The sequence below is a fragment of the Leopardus geoffroyi genome, chromosome C3 (assembly GCF_018350155.1).
Source record: "Leopardus geoffroyi isolate Oge1 chromosome C3, O.geoffroyi_Oge1_pat1.0, whole genome shotgun sequence".
In the NCBI taxonomy this organism is placed as follows: domain Eukaryota; kingdom Metazoa; phylum Chordata; class Mammalia; order Carnivora; family Felidae; genus Leopardus; species Leopardus geoffroyi.
The window spans coordinates 13,706,546-13,724,784 of NC_059338.1; the positions used below are offsets into that span (position 1 = coordinate 13,706,546).

An 18,239-nucleotide genomic window follows, 5' to 3' on the forward strand; every position below is an offset into this window, starting at 1 on the left:
TTAGCACCAATATCATCCAAACCTTCTCGGGGTCTCAAAAATGCAAGTGAACCAAAGCCAGGATTGCAAATTCATTTCATTTCTTCCTGAACATGGATCAGGGGCAACTTCGGACCCCTGAGTTTTTGAATACCTCAGGATCATCTGAGTCCTATTTTGCTGCGGTCTCCCTGCTCGGCATACAGTAGGCACTCAATAAAGGCTGGCTGAATTGATTACCGTTTCGAATCAGAAAGCACTGAGACCGCTGGCTTCAGTGCCCCTCGGCCTCGCACGTGGTACTGGCTCTGAGGGGCGTGCGCTTGTGCTGAGGGTCAGGGCTGAGTGGACAGCTCCCACGTCCAGTCGGCCAAAGGCCTGACCCATGACAATCCACTCTCAGGCAACCCAGAAATGACACCATGAAGGTCACAGATAACGGCAACTTTCCCCTAGGCTTCCCTATGAAGAAGAAAATCTCCTTCTTCCCCTTCAGTCGAGTACAAGAAACATTAATTGAGCAACTACTGTATGCCGGGCAGAAGAACATAGATGCAAAAAAGATAACAAACAAATGACACTTGATGTTTTGGTCATGCTGTTCAACCCCTCAGAAAGCATCCTCCATGGGTCGGGGGGGTGGTGTCGCAGATCCGTCTTTCGGATCACTATGCCACCCCCGGGACACACATGTCATATACCCACAATCCGTTCTTTCACATACAACAATTAAATCATCAGTTACTGCAAAGCTGTTCACAACTTTTTCTCAGGTAAACTGTGACTGACACTTTGGGGCGCCTTTGTGACTACTCAGCAACAAGGCTGTACTTCGGAATTCTATCTTGCCTCTGACAAGTTCCCCACAGGAGACACACACGAAAGATGGACTCGATGTCACTACATCAAATGAGGTATAAAGCAGACAAGTATACTCACCAAGGTACCCACAGAGCACCTGGGAATGTCTGGAACACAAGCTGCCCACTGAGCCAGAGGGTGTTGTAACAACTGGGCAGACAGCTAGGAGTTTTAAAAAGCACAGTCATTAGCTATTTTACTGAGGAGACACCTCGCACAGAGCTATACAAAGATTCAAAGTCCAAGGGGCCTCTCTGAACATACTTATTCCCCCACATACATAAGGTCCCTGCTACTCAGGGACCAAGGAGTTACGAGGGATTCTGGATTCTGGTCCCAGATCTGTTGATCTCTTAACCACCAGCCATGCTCCTGAATTCCGTTTTCCCTTTAACACTTAGCTCTAGCGTCAAAATAACAATGCACAATTTATATACGGAAATGGTAAAATAAATACCGTGACTTATATTAAAGATGAACAGGAAGGGCCTTGACCTCCTTTGACAAAAGACAGCCTACCTATTGTGAATGAAACTGAATGTTTCATTTGGTTGGCCTAGATTTCAGTTTTCTTAAAACCCCCATCGTCATTTCTAACCCGCGTGTGGAAACTCTTCGAATAAGTCAAAAATGCGAGTGGATCTTGGTTCGGGGCTGCTGAGCTACAGTTTAGAAATCTAGGGCTGCGTGGGATGGATTAAACGCATCTGCCATGACAGTTAGCCCATCATGAAATTTTGAACTTTTCTTTCTCTAAAGTAACAGCAACTACATCTCGTATATCGTCCACCATATTTTTATAAAAGAAAATACACCGAAAAATACCTCTAACTGAAGAGAAAACACTCTTGAGTGTTCTGTCTGGGGTGGAGTGAGTGACAAATGGATTTTTGCATAAGAACATGTAGACTGAGGGGCGCCTAGGTGGCTCAGTCGGTTAAGCATCCGACTTCAGGTCAGGTGGTGATCTTGCAGTTTGTGGGTTCAAGCCCCGCGTCAGGCTCTGTGCTGACAGCTCAGAGCCTGGAGCCTGCTTTGGATTCTGTGCCTCCCTCTCTGTGTGCTCCTCCCCAGTTTTTGCTCTGTCCCTGTCTCTGTCTCTCTCAAAAATAAATAAACAGTAAAAAAAACAAAATGTAGACTGAAACCTTTACCCTGTCCCTGGTTTCCTGTGAAACTCTGAACAAATCCCTGGCTTTACCCAAACCTCTGTTTCTGTAAGATGAAGCATACGTAACGCTACCCCTGAGGGGTTTTAGAAGATCACAATGACACTGGCAAATTGAAGGTGATCGAGGGACGTAATACTGTGAGTTATCTCATCTGATAGACGAATCCCCGACCAGCTTCCAGACCTGGTGTGAACCTCCTTCTTCCCGAGCTCTCCACCCAGATGTAAAACCCATGCACCTTCCGTTCACCTAGGGTACGTCCTCCAAAAGCGGTTATCACTGCCACTCTTCAGACCTGACTTGCAAACTTCTTTTGACCAAAGACAAAAGCCTTGTGGGTGGATGCTTCTCTCTCTCTCTCTTTTTTTTTTTTTTTTTTTTTTGCCAGATTTGTGCCTATTTTATCTCTCACTTTGAAAATGGATAAGGAAGCCTTTGTTTTTTCCATACCCTGTAACTTACCGTCTCCAACGTTCCGCCCACTACCAAGACCCCAAGGCCATGCTTTCACATTTCTGTGGGTTACACCTTCCGGTCAGAGCCCTGTTTCGTGGAGACTCTGGGACTCCGGATGGCCCGGATGGCATGGAAGACGAAGGCCAACACCCAGGTTTCTGCAATATGCCGGCTGCCAGCCGGCATCTGCTCACACGTGTTCTCCCCAATGAGCAACCATGTTGTTTATTTTTAGAGCCTCTACACAGCCCTAACAGGGAGAAAATTCCCTCGAATAACCCGTCAGCCAAGACAGGAAGCTACACTGGGTATAAACTGTTTGTCACAAGATTAGCAAGTCAAACAAAATCCTTGTTCATATCTGACCTCTAACAAGAGATGCTGAAAGTTATCTTAAATAAAAATCTCCAAGACTATATAACCGAGAAAGGCAGCATATGCAGAGGAAGTCGCTTGGCTAGCAACACTTTTTCTTCCAACTATGGCCCTGTGCATTTCTTGGGGGGATTTAACTCCTTTTCCTGGGAAACAGCACCTTCTTCAGGCCAGTGGATGTCGTGGTGCCGGAAGAGGGACAGTTCTAGTAACAGAATCCCGATCTCTGAAATGCCCCAGGTCACCCAGGTCAGAGGAAGTCTGGGTGGGACCAAGGCAAGGTAACTACCGTCATTTGCAAATTACAGCAAGTAGTCTTCAAGTATGCACCTCTGGTTTACTTTTACTCTGTTATAAAGCTGCTGTATTAAATCCTTTCTTTCCTTATTTTCTTGCTTTGTTTTGTTTGTTTGTTTTTAAGCAAGGCCAAAAGACAGGGCGCTCTGGTGCTGATCCATTGTGCAGAAGTAAAGACCGGAAATCGGATGGAGACAGAAGTGATGCTAATAGTGATTATTTAGGTTAAAGAAAGCAATTCTTAGTTTTTAAAAAAAAATCAGTCTCAACAATCCATATGACGAAAGCGGCACTGTGGTAGGAATATGCTTTTTTAGATCAATGAGTCTTTGGATATGTATGAAATGCTGTATAAAGTGTGAACACCTATGAAATTCCGAGACATGAATTAGTTCTAGAGAAACAGTCCTTTTTAGAAGTATTTGGGCACTCACTGACTGACAGTGGAGGACTATCACTCGTGTTACGTCGGAAGATAGAAATGGTCCTGAATTAAAATTTTGCATGGGTAATTTGCAAAATGCCTAAAAGATTATGATATTAACTATAAAAGTTGTAAGGTTCATTTTGCCTGTGATGACACAGCTAAGGAATAAAGCTAAGGAACAAAATAAAAACAGAGTGTTTCCGGAGCGTCTTCTGGAGCTCCTGCCTAAGAATCACCTGGCTTTCTTGTCAAAGGGCAGGTTTCTGGAGCCCACCTTAAAACTACTGAATCCCGGGGCACCCTGGGTGCCTCAGTCGGTTAAGCATCTGACTTCAGCTCAGGTCATGATCTCACAGTTCCTGAGTTCGAGCCCCGTGTCGGGCTCTGCACTGACAGCTCGGAGCCTGGAGCCTGCTTCAGATTCTGTGTCTCCCTCTCTCTCTGCCCCTCCCTTGCTCCCGCTCTGTCTCTCTCTGTCTCTGAAAAATAAATCAACATTTAATTTTTTTTAAATAAATAAATAAAACTACTGAATCCCAGTTGTGGATGGAGGGTAGGAGACAAAAGTTTGAGAAACCCCATTTATAACAAGCACTACTACTGACATAGGGAATTCTTTTGCATGGTAAAATTTGAGAAACTTTGGTATAGGTATTTGTGACTTATAGTTCACAAAGGACTTTTACAAAATCTCACTTGACCTTGAGGCAATCCAACCAGGTGGATCAGGGAAAAATCAGCCTCTCATAAAGTCTACTTTTCTGGGTAAGTAGTGGTTTTTTGTAGTGTGAAAGTGTCTATGAAAGAGAAAGCATTTCTGGCTGCAAGAGAGCTTAACCATAATTAAATGCCATTACAAATGCTCCAGTGAACTTGGTGTGGAATGAGTCCCCACCTCAATCCCTCCAAACCTGCCCCACAAACATCCTTCTCATGACTGCAGCAGTTTCGTACGTGGGTACTATCATTTCTTCCCAACACTTACTACAATGAGTCTCTACTTCGCGAATTCCCAGCAAATGTTACTGAGAGAGGGCAGACTGCTGATCCCAAATGTATAATGACTCGGGGTCAGCTGGGCTCGAGACCCTCTTTCTAGAATCTGGATACTAGTGCCAAAGAATTAATGAAATTAGACATGACTCTCTACACATAGTTTCATTGTTGATGGTGACATTTTGTGACAGTGGAATTCTCCCAAAATATGTCTCTCTCCAAGACAAATTAGCACCAGTCGCCTTATTCTATGGGGGAGAGAAGCACAAGTTTAGGGAGTAGGCAAAACAGTGGCGGTTCGGGGTTTAGTTTATACATCTGACCAGTAACTTCCATTAACCAGTGACTTCCAGTAACTTCCATTAACATACTTCACTTTCATTAACATACTTAACTAGGGCTTTATACTCTGAGGGGGTACAAATGAGTGACTAAATTATTATTCAAATCAACATGACTTTTTAACAGACTATTTATTTATGAGAGAGAGAGAGAGAGAGAGAGAGAGCATGTGTGAGCAGGGGAGAGACAGAGAAAGGGGGACAGAGGATCCAAAGTGGGCTCTATGCCAACAGCAGTGAGCCTGATGTGGGCTCGAACTCACCAACTGCGAGATCATGACCCGAGCCAAAGCTGGATGCTCAACCAAGTGAGACACTCAGGTGCCCCAAAAGACACATCTACAGGTGAGCACAGATCCTTCCGAACTTGAGGAGGCGGCCAAAACTCAGCTCTGGTTCTTGCCCAGCTACTTCCAGTTAAAGCTAGGAATTCTGGCTCATTCCCATCTCTGTTTCTTTCCCACTAACATCCAGAGCCCCAAATGCCAAGGTATAAGCTTGGATGTGGGAACCTTTCCCCTCAGAAAGCCCAAACAGACCTCTGAGGGGGCAGCTCTTTTTACCAAATCGCCTAACTTCTGGGGAAAAAAAAAAAAAAAAAAAAGTAAGTCCTCAGTCTGTGATTTTTTTTTTTTTTTTTTTTTGTCCTTCTAAAGTAGACTCTGAATATGTCATCCACTCTTTTGGGTGCTTTCTCAGCCAGCAACTTACTTCTAAGCCTTTATCATAAAGCAGGGAGCAACAACTTCAGTGGTATTGTCATTAAGATGTCAAAGCAGAAGTGAAAATGAGATTAAGTCAATGGATGGAAAAATAAATGACCAAATAAGAACCAAACTCCCAAGTGGAACCACTGTTCCACTGCCGAATCTGGTCTAGAGAGAATAATCTCTGATCGATCTGGTCTAAAAACAGCACTGAATTACCAATACTGAAATGAGTCCAAGACTCAAAAATTAAATTATATTTTCCCGGAAAATTCCCATTGACGTTTTGAAAACCATAAATGTTTTAGTGCGCTTAAAAGACACTAAAAAGTGCTTCCATCTAGATTTGCAAAGGCCGCTGGACTTGTGGTCTTTCTCAAAACCAAACTCTGCATTCCTATTCCCAAGATGAAGTAACAAATAAGGATCCTTACAACAGCCTAAAGTTATGAATGAGTAGTTATTTGTGAACCGGCTCGTCAAGACAGATGTGGTATTTGTCAGCGTGGTGTGGGTCAGATAGGGAAAGCCAAATGAGCAGAGCCAAGGTCTAAGTCGCAAACATTTTTCTTTTTCTTGCAGGAGACTGGAAAGATGCTGCAGGATTTCCTGAAACAAACAACGTCTCCCAAAAAAGCCGTCGCATGCTGAAATAGACATTGTCAGCAAGCCAGTGTCTCTGCTTCAGGAAGAGCCCGCTTCCCCGGTCCCCGCATGCAGGCAGCAAGGAGGGCCTGACTGAGAGCGGTGCTCTCACTGAGGAACGCGTGGAACGTGCCAGCAAGGGCAGACAGCTGCGGGGGGAGCTCGGAAATGCATCTGAACTATTTTCAGAAGGTTTGAGCTTCACAACCTCCAGAGAGCATTTTCCGTTTGCCTCCAATTGCTCAGTCCCCGCGGTTAAAGGGGTATCGAAGCCCCACGCTTCCAACTTGTTGGGTGATAACATATCCAAGGGCTCATGCGAGAGAACGAAGGGATCGTCCTGGTCCACAAATGATGGCTTTCTCGGCTGTTGAGAAATCTAACAGAGGCTACATCCGGTAAACGCAACTCCGCCTGGACGGCAATGTTTTTCTCACACCAATGAAATGGCTTCACTCGGCTGCCCCAGGAAAGCAGGAGGCTCCCTCGCACGGAGAACATCTTGCACTGGGAACAGCCGCCCAGGGCCTGGTGAGGCCTCTCCTCTCGGCTATCACCTCCCAAGTTTTCATTTCCTCCTCAGACCCTTTGTGGTGACCCTGGGCCACCCTCTCTCCTTCCTGCCATCCATCTTCCTCGTGGAGACTTCTACTCCCTGATGTCATTTGTCGCTAAGGCCTTTTTAAAAATGAATCACCTGACAGCTAAGAAACTGTTGCGGCCAGTGCTTGGTTATGGAGGTGAAATGAGGTCCACCACAGCTTAACTTTGGCTGCCTGACCTGGCTCAGCCTTGAGTGCAAACGGCCTGGATTCCATCTCAGCAGACTCTCACTTGGCGGGAGAGGGGGCGGGGCAGGGGCAGGAAACCTGTGAAGAAGGACTGAACCAGGCCCAGAAGCACCTTACACAGAAGCACCCTCTTAGTATCAGCCTCTTAGGAACCACATCCGCTCCCTGCGTCACTGCATTTCAAACTTTCTGGCCGAGAAAGATAAAGGGGTGAATGCTATGTGAGCCATATGCATAGTCAGATCGGTTAAAATACTTGAGACATGTTTTCCCTAAACACGTATATACCCCTTGAAACGGCTGGTAACATCTTGAGATGTCAAAAAAAAAAAAAAAATCAAAACTGGAAATTAACGTGCTGAACTTGCGCCACAAGATGCCCTTGAGATTCAACGCAAAGCAAGCCTAGTAGGTGCCAGAAACAGCTACACTCGGTACTTTTTTACCCACGTCTTCATCAGTCCTTTCTGACGCTAGGGAACGGGTGTTATTGTCTTCATCTTTACTTTTTTTTAAGTTTATTTATTTATTTTGAGAGAGAGAGAGAAGAGGGAGAGGGGCAGGGGGGAGAGAGAGAGAGAGAGAGAGAGAGAGAGAGAGAGAGAATCCCAAGCAGGTTCCGTGCTGTCAGCACAGAGCTGAAGGCGGGGCTCGAACCCACAAACTGCAAGATCATGACCTGAGCCAAGGGTCGGATGTTTAACTGCCTGAGTCACCCCGGTGTCTCTTTCTTTATCTTTAGAAGAGAAGAAACTGAGGTCAGGTTAAATAAGGGGCCACATGGGCGCCTGGGTGGCTCAGTCGGTTGAGCGTCCGACTTCAGCTCAGGTCATGATCTCCCCGGTGTGTGAGTTCGAGCCCCGCGTCGGGCTCTGTGCTCACAGCTGGGAGCCTGGAGCCTGCTTCAGATTCTGTGTCTCCCTCTCTCTCTGCCCCTCCCCTGCTCATGCTCTGTCTCTCTCTGTCTCAAAAATAAATAAAAACATTAAAAAAAAATTAAAAAAAAAATAAGGGGCCACAAAGCCACGAATGGCACAGTCAAGATCGGAATTCAGCAGGAAGCAAGTTAAACGTCCCTCAGGCAGTTTGGACAACAGGCGCCAAACCAGCGAAGCTGCTAACTAGCTAACTAAAACAAGACCACGTTCTAACTGCCAACGGCCTTGTGTTTGATGCTATCCCCGTGCTCATTACCACAACAACCTGCCTTCCCCAAAACACTAATTCTCTGAAAGAGACAGGATGAATCCTCCTTCCATCAAACCTATCAAAACGTTGGTGAAGAAATGGCTGCAGCTCCAGGCCAAAACCAGGGACTTGATAAATCAGCATTTTTGCATCAACCAAATATAAAGAGAAAAGTTGAATGTGTTAAAGGCAGGGAAGAGGACCATGGGAAAAGGACCATGGCCTCAGAGGTATGTTGCCTTCTGTAGGGAAAGAATTCAGAGCTTAACAACATAATTCATGGTAGGAGAGGAGAGATACCACTCTTCCGCGGATGTGCTACATCGTTTTGCAAGAGGGCCAGGAAAGTCAGGCTCTCCATTTCCTGGTCTCTTATTTTAGGGTCTCGATTATCTGTGGTAACTAAGAGCCTTACTTTAATAAGTCACATCCCTGATAGAAATAGTTACGTCCAGGTCCTCCTATGTCCCAGGGAAAATACTAGTACGGACTTTATAGGGTTACTGGTGAGGATCCAATGAGGACTTGCATGTAAAATATTTAAGACTGTGCTTGACACATCGTCAGCGCCCAGCGAAGGTTGGCTGCCATCATTATCATTCTCACCATGATGCTCTTTATTATCTGTAAAACCGGAAACAGGAAATGTATGGGTACGAGAAGCCCAGTGTTGCTGTTCCCACAGCGATAGGACCCATGGGGCACATTCTCCCTGATAACGAAGGGGAGTCGATTTCATCTCTACATCTCCTGGTCCCGATGCTTGGGAACCATAAATCCTTTGTCTGGTAGGTGGATCTTATTCTCTAAAGGGAAATGCTCATTCGTTTATGAGGCAGGTATTGAGCAAATACAATGCACTAGTTTCTGTGAGAGTCAGCTCCCGTTCTGAGGCAATTTACAAACCGGTGAAGAAGCCAGCTGGAATTTGGCTAGATTTTCCCGACGGCAAAAGAGAAGAGGCCGCTTGCGGTAGGGATGAGTTATCCGTCTTGTGAGGCTGCACAGGATGAACTAATTCACAAATCAAAGGTTTTGACATCTGCCTAAAGCTCAAAGGCTGTTGAAAGGTGTTAAAAGATGGATCTCCAAGCAGAAGACACAGCACAGACAAAGGCCCGGAGGCACAAAAATAAATGGCCCATTTGGGTAAAGGCAAACAGGCTGCTGTGGCCAGAGTGTAGTTTTCATGCAGGGATTTAGCAAGACATGGGGCTGAGCGAGGAGGGGCCAGACCTTGAGAGGTCTTGGATTTTATCTAAGAAATCTGAAATCTTACCTAAGAAGCCTAAATTCTCAAGGGCTTCCTATATGAAGACAGACAGCACAACAGCCCTTCCCGCCTCTGTTCCCCAGTCTCTTACGCAACAGAGGTCACCTAAAGCCCGATCCAAGTAAGCAAGGGAAATGGATCCATTGAGTGGAAGTTATACAAAGACAAGAATGAAGTGAAGGTACCAGTGATATTCCAGGCTGGCGGGAGTAGTTCCCGGAGCCTCGATTTTAATCCCACTTTAATATCTCTAAAATCCCTCTTTTTAACGTGTCTTACAATTAGCGGCATGGTAGAATTAATGGTCAGTGATATTGCTTTCTTGGTGCCACACAAAATAATGGCGCTTCTGAAAATCAATGATGTTTGAGATTCAATGAACCAATAGCTGCAAAGAAGACCTACTACGTGCTGCACGCAGAGCTAGGCGCTTCTTTCCGCAGGCCATCCTCCACCCGACAACCCTAGGACACAGGTATATTCTCCATCTTTAGAAGGGAAGAAAGCAAGGCCTGGTAAAGTGAAGGTAACGGCCATGCACGCAGATATTCCAGAATAGCTGAAGAAGAAGGTAATGCAGAGACTGTGGGGAAGAGGTCAAAGGGCAGTTTTATGCAGAGCGAAGGCCACCAAGCCGGCCCCAGGGCGCAAGGTGGTGGTCACAGGGCAGTGCAGTTCAACACCCACTTCCGGATTTCCGACGTTAGGAAAGAAACAAATGACTACCCACCCCGCGGTGGTTGCAGCAGGATGCGAATTTCTCCTAAACAAGTGAAGAGGCCGGCTTTGAGTCTAGGCAAACCCATCCAAGACTCTTTAGCGAGCTATTTAATTTAAAATACCTGGAGAACGCTGAATTCCTAGGTTTAAAACGATCTTTGTTTAAAGAATATTAAAAAACAAAAGCGCACCATATGGTTTCAAAATGACAATGGAAACATTTGTTTATCTGGGCCAAAAGCACATTTCATCAAGCTGTTCCGAATCTGCAAAGTGGAATACACCCTGCAGGAGAAAGGCTGCCTGCGTAGAGCGAGCACATCTGGCAAATCCAGATCCTCTCTCCAGGATCCGTCAGGACCGGAAATGCTACATCAAGACAGCTGAAAGGGCTGTTTTCAGAACTCCTTCTCGCAGCCTCTCTGCCCTGAGGCTGCTCACCTTACAGCAGAAAGCCGGGAGGGGGGTGGGAGCGGCGGCAGGGGGCGGGGGGCGGGGTCGGACCGAGAGCCACCCGGTGGTCGCCAGCACGCCCGCCCAGGGCCCGGCTCCTCCACTCCGTCTCCCTAACCTTCTAAAAATGCAGCCCGAAGTGTGTTGTAATCTCTGGGCGAAGGCCTAACAGTCAGTGACCTCCTCGGTGCTAACCCAGATTTGATGTGGGATCAGCAGTGAGTCATTAGCCCTTTTTTTTTTTTTTTCGCGTCTCAGTTTCCTCTAGGAAAAATGATCTGTCATTCTTTCATATCTTTATATGAAAGATGCTCGGACTAGGTTACATCAGCGTCTTCTCGCCAGGGAAAAGTCAGAATTTAGAAAGTGCAGCTCCGTGAGTAGACCCCAGGGGTCGCTGTGGAGACACAGAGGGCTCCAGGTCCCTCTGCCAGGTCAAGAGGTCCCCACCTGCCCCTCTAGCTTCGCAAAGCCCAGCCTCCACGGGATGGGGACGCCTCAGGAGAAGCTTGCAGCGAGCTTGGTCTCACCTGGCAACAAAAGCGGCCCAACTCCTTCGGTTATAAACAGCATCTTTCTCCCAGTCTTTGAAAAGCAAAAGGAGGAAAGGAGAGGAAATCCTGAAAGAACGTGACCTAAGTTCAATGGAACCACAGTCAGGCACTAGACTTAGGACAAGCAATGATACAATTAAAAATGCAGAAATTAAAGTCTGGTCCATTGTGTGTTAATAACTCAATCATGGTAGAAGTCAAGGGGTCAAATCCGCTTGACTTTGATCTTGCTCTCTTTCTTTCTCATACCTCTGGACACACAGAATCTTAAAAAATAAAACCCCTGGAATATAAAGCAAAAATACTACTCTGTTCCAGCAATTGCTAACATTTGCCTTCATTGGGCAGCTGGCCAAGAGTCCAGCAATCTGTATACAGAAAGACATGTCCATGAATAGAATCTTAAGTCGAAGTCACCAAAACCATAGTGCTATTGGTATTCATTCTACATTCCATGATTTCACTTGGAAAATTACAGGGGAAATAGAAAAGGAGGTTGTTTGCTATTGAATGCTTAACTCTCACGTGCCACAATTACAAAGGAAACCTCATGGTGATGTCTCGGGCTGTAGCTTTCAGTTTATCTAGCTCAATAGGATAGAATGAACCAACACAATTATTTACTTTCTTCCGGTGCCTAGGGTGGAGGGTCTACTCTTCATTAACACGAACTGCTGATTTTCCTTGCAAGGAAAATCCAAGACAGCTCCTCACTTCTTCTTGCTCTGTTCTAACATCTCATTGCTGCTGCCCGAAGTCACTGATGGGTGGGGCAACATCATTATTCAGGCTAAATGAATGGGGGGTTTTGAGGTCTTCAATTTAGGTGCTCGAAGAGCATAATAAGAATGTACATATCACACCAAACTGGTCCAGTACATACTCCCACTTAATTAAGATAACTTTCCGATTATCTTTCTATTCAATGCTCTCAGGTTAATGTCCTTTTGGACAGTCAGTTATTTTATGGTTAGGATATTACTTTTAAAATGGCACTCCTAGCAGAACTGAATAAGCCAAAATCAATACCAGGCTTACTAGGGCTTCCCAACATGCACATTATTGACATTTGGGGCTGGACGAGTGTCTGATGTACGTGGTGGTGGGAGTGGAGGCGGGGAATCTGTCCTGTACATTTTAGGGGGGGTCGCAACAGAACCCGGCCTCTACCCAGTCAATGCCAGTAGCACCCCTTCCCTACCAAGTCATGACAACCGAAAGTGTTTCCAGACATTGCCACAGGTTCCCGGGAAGGGAGGGGGAGGGCGGAATCACCACCTGTTAGGATCCCAACACTGCCGATCTGTGATGATGAAAAAAGTAAGAGGAAAGATAGAAAGTGAAACTTTCTCTTTCTTCTCTTGATTGTCCAAGCCTCTACCGATTCCAATTGTCAATCATTTGGATTCTTACCCTAGTTGACGGAATCACTCTCAAAATTTCTAAAGCTGTGTGCAGTGTCTTTCAAATCAATGTGCCTTGAACATCAAGTGCATTGTCAAAAGGACTAGACGGCTACTAATTCCCACTGGGTAAACTATCGGTAAACCTTAGCATAACTCCACTTTGAGCCTTAAACCAACAGCATGTGAAAAGATCAATATGAATAAATTCAAACCTAATCAGACCCCTTCTTTAAATGTTGACACAGTATTATTTATATCCCATAAATACCTTCTTGACTAAAATTCATCCTAGGAGATTGGCACCTGGCCAGTTCTCTTCATATTTACTATATTTATACAGTATGCTGGGCCAAGGATAATATTTAAAACAAAATATGCCTGAGGGCATATACAATATCTCTTATATTTTTACTTTTAAATCTCCACATTGCTAAAAATATTTAGTCTGAACTGTATAAAATGTCCCACAAAGGGCTATCAGCAATCTGTAATGATATATAGCTCATTGAGTATAATTAGAGCATATTTGTAATATTTGAGCTGAAGTCACTCCCTGAACACTAATAAGTTGGTGGTAAAAAGTGAACCAGTGATCTTTCCCATGCCTTCATCTCTGGGGCTTATGACCCTTGCCGGATTCACTGCAAGAAATGACAGGCACACTCCTCCCCACGGTTACTTCAGTGACGCCTGAGTTAAAAGCTGGGTGGAAAGTCCTAAAGAGGGAAAGCTGGTATATAAGCCAATGCTGTACTTTCAATTTGCTCTTTAAAAATATGGTGGAGTGATTTCTTCTTTTCTCCCTTTTTTTTGGAAGGCTTCACTATATTCCAGTATAACTAGAAAGTGCTGGAAAATCAGTTAACCTACTTTCTATAAAATTATCCACAGCCCTTGCACAGTAGTAGCGAATCTGCTCTTAATATGGTTTTCTGCTCCTAAACTTCCATAGAAGGCTGCATTCTTTGTATGAAAACTGATAGGATCTGCATATATTTTTTATACCGGACTTATCAGAGCTTTTAATCTATTTGGTGGCCGGAGGTAGGATAGAGAAGAGAATCCACAGGCTGATCTTCAGTGACATCCTCTGAAATCCCAACAATCTGAGGATTTTTCCAATTTGCCGGTGATCATTATTCTGGCTGGATCATCTCAGCAATTTGGACCGAGAGGCACCAGAAAGAGCAAGGAATCAACACCCTCTTAGGTAACTTGCTCTCTCCACACCTGTCTTAATGAGGAGCAGAGATCAGACCTCCTCCTGTCTGTTATAAAAGTGCTGGCAATTCATTTGAACTTTCGCAGGTAAATACGGTGCAGATTCCATGTAACCTCCCTACCTACCAGCCCAAATACCCGTAGAACGGATACATGTGCTTGAGAAAGCACGCGGGCTCGCTCAACTTTCTGTTTGGTCTCAAGCACTGTGGGCCAATTACAGTCAACTTTCTTTCCTAATATCTCCTTGGCTCCACCCCAGGTAGAAAGCTTTACTTCCTGAGGGGAGTAAGCGGGGTGTCTGCATTTATCACCGCGGTTGAGGAAGGCCCTCATGACGATACTAAAACCATCCCGCTGGCCAGGATCCCCCGCATCTGCTCTGCTCTTGAACAAGAAGTCGAGAAGGTGGCAGCCAAAGAAAGGTGGCCGGGAAGACTGGGGTTAGATACACGGGCTGACGTTCTGAGACCCGCAAGTACAAGCCATGGGAAAAGTCGCAGGACTGGGACTTGTCAGACTAAAAAGAAATATTAAGAAGGAGAAGTACCACCCTGCAATTAGAGCCTCTAGGACAAAAGTACTAAGATGGCCATATTATCTATTTAGGCAAGACACAGAGACTTTGTGAAGGCGGCCAGCAAGTATATAGGGCATGGAAAGGGGAGGAGAGAAATGGGCAACCAATGAAAAGTTTATGACTGGGGATTTGGAATAGCAAATGTAGAAGCTTTTTTTCTTCTTCTTCTTCCTGGTATTTAACCCTCTCAGGTATCACTGGAGGATGATGCTTTTTTTTTTTTTTTCTCTTTCTTTTTTTTTTTTTTTCTTTAAGAACTCGGATACCGTTCTCAGCTAACTGTCCTCTCCCCGCCCCCCCCCCAAAGGAACTGCACGATAAATCACTTTACTACTCCCTCTGCTACTATATGCCAGCTGCCCTCCGAGAAGCCAGTTTAAAAAAAGAAAAAATCGGCTGTCTTCTACTCTACGTGAGATTTAGGAATGCACCAAAGTTACTGCAAGGAAGCCTATGCAAGGGCCGGGAGCCGAGGCTCTAGGAGTAGGAAAGATAAACGGTAAACCCCGTGAGGAAACCGATCTGCTCCAGCAGCGATCTTAAGACAGGTCTGAGTGGATTCTGGAAAATAACGCCAAGTAAAACGCTTTTAAGCCCCGTCAGAAGCGACGTTGTCCTTTCTACCACTCCAGGTGAACTCAAAAGGGGACGTGGTGACGAGGGCTCGCTCTGCGGGGAGTGTAAACACCCAGCTGTGGCAACAGATGCGAGAGTCGAGGGTGTCGAGTTAGTGTTCGAGGGGTCTCCAAACCGGGTTTTGTGTCGACGATGCTGACATTTTTCGGGGCGTTAGAGACAATAGGGAAGGCTTGGGGAACCCGCTGATAGGTCGGCCCGGAAAGGGGCGCCTTCCGGAGAGGCTAGCTCTGAGCCACTTTTTTTTTTTAACCCTCGGTGCGCCGGCCCGGCGGGCTCCGCGCCAAGCCAAGAAAACGAGCCCACCGGGACGTCGCAGCTTGACCCTGCCCTAGGGAGCGCCTCTCGTTTGACAGAGGAGGGGGGCTGACTCCTGGCTGGTGGCCGAGAAGAGACTTTCGGGGGCCAGAAGGACAGAATCGCGCCTCGTACGGGACCGAGGCGTTGGGGGAAGGGAGAAATGGAGAAAATTAAGTCGAAAGTCGCCGACTGCAAGCCTAACGTTCTCAGGCACCCGACTGGCGAGGAGGTGGGTGGGACGGAGGACGGGGAGCGGGGGGGGGGGGGAGCGCAGACGGGGACCCGGAGCGGGAAGGGCGATCCCTGGAGTCGTGGCGGCCCCGAGAGCCTCGGGCAGCGCTAAGCCTCGGGGAATGGAAGCGAAAAACAGTACTTACTTTCCGAGGGGAAGAAGGGCGGCATGTCTATTTTGTAAACCTCCTTGGCGTAGTACTCCTCGTCGCTCCTCTCGCGCTCGCAGGCGGCCGCCCTCCGGCTCGCCTTCTCCTGGAGCAAGTCCCGGGTGCTGTTGTAGATGGAAATCACCTCCGGGGGGACTTCCTCGGGCTCGGGATAGTCTTCTGGGGGGCTGGTGAGCTTCAGCTTGCTCAGGATCTGCCCGCGGATCGCCTCGATCCTCTTGCGCATGAACTGGTCCATATCGAGCGTGCTGCAGGTAGACAGGCTGAGCGCGGCCGTGACCAGATGCAGGAGCAGAAAAGCGCTCAGCACACAGTAGTGCATTTTTTTTTTTTAAAGGTGGAAAAAGTTAAAAAAAAAAAGGTAAAAAAAAAAAACTAAGGAAAAAAAAAAAGAAACCGACAACTCTCAAGTACAGATCAGGTAGATTTTTTTTTTTTTTTTAATGCGAAACTTTTGCAAACAATCGAGAGTCAACGTCCAATGGAAAAAGGTATCTTGCTTGAATTCCTTTAAAAAGAAGATGCAGGTCGTTCCAAAAGTGGAAACATTAACACACGGTGGGCAGGGAGAACCCTAACTTCGGGGAGTAAGAAAAAGTTTTCTTGGAGCGACGAGTTGGGGGGGGGGCGGGAAGAGACGAGTGGCTATTAGGCAGGAATAAATTTAAGAGGAGGAAACGGAGTTCAGTGTGTCAGTTTCGGGTGCGGAGTGGCGGATCTGAACTCGGCTCCTCCGGCCAAAAGGGAAGAGATGAAAAGGTCCCGGGGCTGGCAGCTGGCGAGCTGGCGGGAGGGGCGCCGGGAGCGCTGTGCGGGGGGCCGCCGAGGCTGGCCGGGCGGTAATTTAGGTATTTAAAGAAGGAGCGGTTCGGCCCTGCCTTCCACTGCGGCGCTGAGAGCAGGAGCAGCCGCGGCTCCGGAGCGGAGAGCGCACACGTGTGTGAGTGTGTGAGTGTGTGAGCGAGTGTGTGTGCGCGCGCGCGTGTGCGCGCGCTGGGGGCGAGCCCGGCGCGCCGCGGGGAGGCGGGTGCGCTCCGCACGGCGCTCGGGACGCGGTCGGGTCCTGCGCGGGCCGCGGTGGCGGCGGCGGCGGAGGCGGCGACGATCCTGCTCCCGGAGCTGCGCGCGGTGGCCGACACCCCGGCCGGCGCGCGCCGACCCGCCCGGCTACTCCACGTCGTGCCGCCGCTCGCAGACGCGTCCAGCCTCCAGCGCCCTCCTTCTCCTGCTTCTCCTCCTCCGCTCGCTCCGGACGCCAACCCGGCCACCGACGACCAGCTGCCGCCGTCGCCTGCAGCCCCGGGGACGCGCTGACTAGGGAGCGTTATTCCTTAAGGGGGCTGCGAGAGGGGTCCCTTGGACTCCCACCCTTCCCCACCCTCTCCTGGGTTCTCTCCCACTCGGACTTTCTCGCTGCGGGTAGGTGGGCACTTGGCACCCTGAAAGAGACCCTGTCCTTTTCCTTTCTGCAGCTGGGCAGCTCCTCACTTTGTTCCCGAATGGCTCCCTAGACCGTTATACTATGTTCCCCATCCCTGTCCCCGTGTCTCCGTCACTTGCGCTCCTGCTCTTCTGTTCCTTTCTCTGCCTCTCTCTCTCTCTCTCTCTCTCTCTCTCGGTCTCTGCTTCTCTCTCCTGTCTGCCTGCCTCTCTCTCTCTCTTTCTCGTCGGGAGCTTCTGGAGCTCCCCTCGGAGCGGACCTTCTGCTGCCAGCAGATAACATCACGATCTTGCCTGGGAGGAGAGATTTATAAGTTCTCCCTGAACCACGTGTTTGCCTTCAACAAAGTGACGTGCTAGGATTACAGTCAGAAGTCCTCTCGTTTACTTAGACCACGAGCTCTCCCTGAACCGTTGAGGGGGTGTGGAAATGAGGACGGCTGTGGGGAAGGGAGGGAGGAGGTGGAGTGTGCGCCCTGACAACAGTGATTTATGGTATTTACTTTATATAGTCATTTTGGACGCGTCTGTTGAAGGACAAGCTATCAAGCCTCCCGTTTTTACTCAGCATGGCTCACTCACAGCCTCCCAAACCGAATCACTTGCTCTAGAATGTCTTTCCTCCTATATTGTACACACACACTCTCTCACTCTCTCACTCTCTCTCTCTCCCTGTCCCTCTCTCTGTCTCTGCAAATGAGCATCAGTTTACTCAGGATTCACCCAACCCTGAGACCTGCTTTCCAATCCAAGATTCACCTCTTACTTTTTTAGTGGAATTATTTTCTGGGATTCCACCAGACTGTTGCTAGTACCTTCATCCTGAAGCTTATTACAGTTTGCTGTTTACTGTCTAGTCCTCCATTTGACAGTGAATTGCTGAAAACATAAAACAGATCTCCATCTTTTTTATCTAGAGAATGAAATCCATTTACTTGTTTCATTCTTGAAATGAATGAATGGGTATCTTAATTGGCTGCCCACACCACTTTTTGCTATGGCTCTCTCTTCACCTTCTTC

The 18,239-nt window shown here is 47.4% G+C and overlaps 1 protein-coding gene across 4 annotated transcripts in view; it reads right to left on the reverse strand.

The window, feature by feature from the left end:
* The window catches only part of TGFB2 (transforming growth factor beta 2), an 83,807-nt gene extending 66,281 nt beyond the window's left edge, over window positions 1-17,526 (reverse strand). Inside the window, exons 1-2 of one of the 4 annotated variants that reach the window (XM_045455745.1) lie at window positions 15,756-17,521; window positions 919-1,002 (exon numbers count right to left, since the gene is read on the reverse strand). In XM_045455745.1, coding sequence (XP_045311701.1) covers window positions 919-1,002; window positions 15,756-16,101 — 430 coding nt within the window. In that variant the 5' untranslated portion in view covers window positions 16,102-17,521. Of the gene's footprint in view, window positions 1-918; window positions 1,003-15,755 lie in introns of all 4 variants that reach the window. The other 3 variants (XM_045455747.1, XM_045455744.1, XM_045455746.1) reach the window with 3 other exon arrangements.
* Window positions 17,527-18,239: the final 713 nt, after the last annotated feature.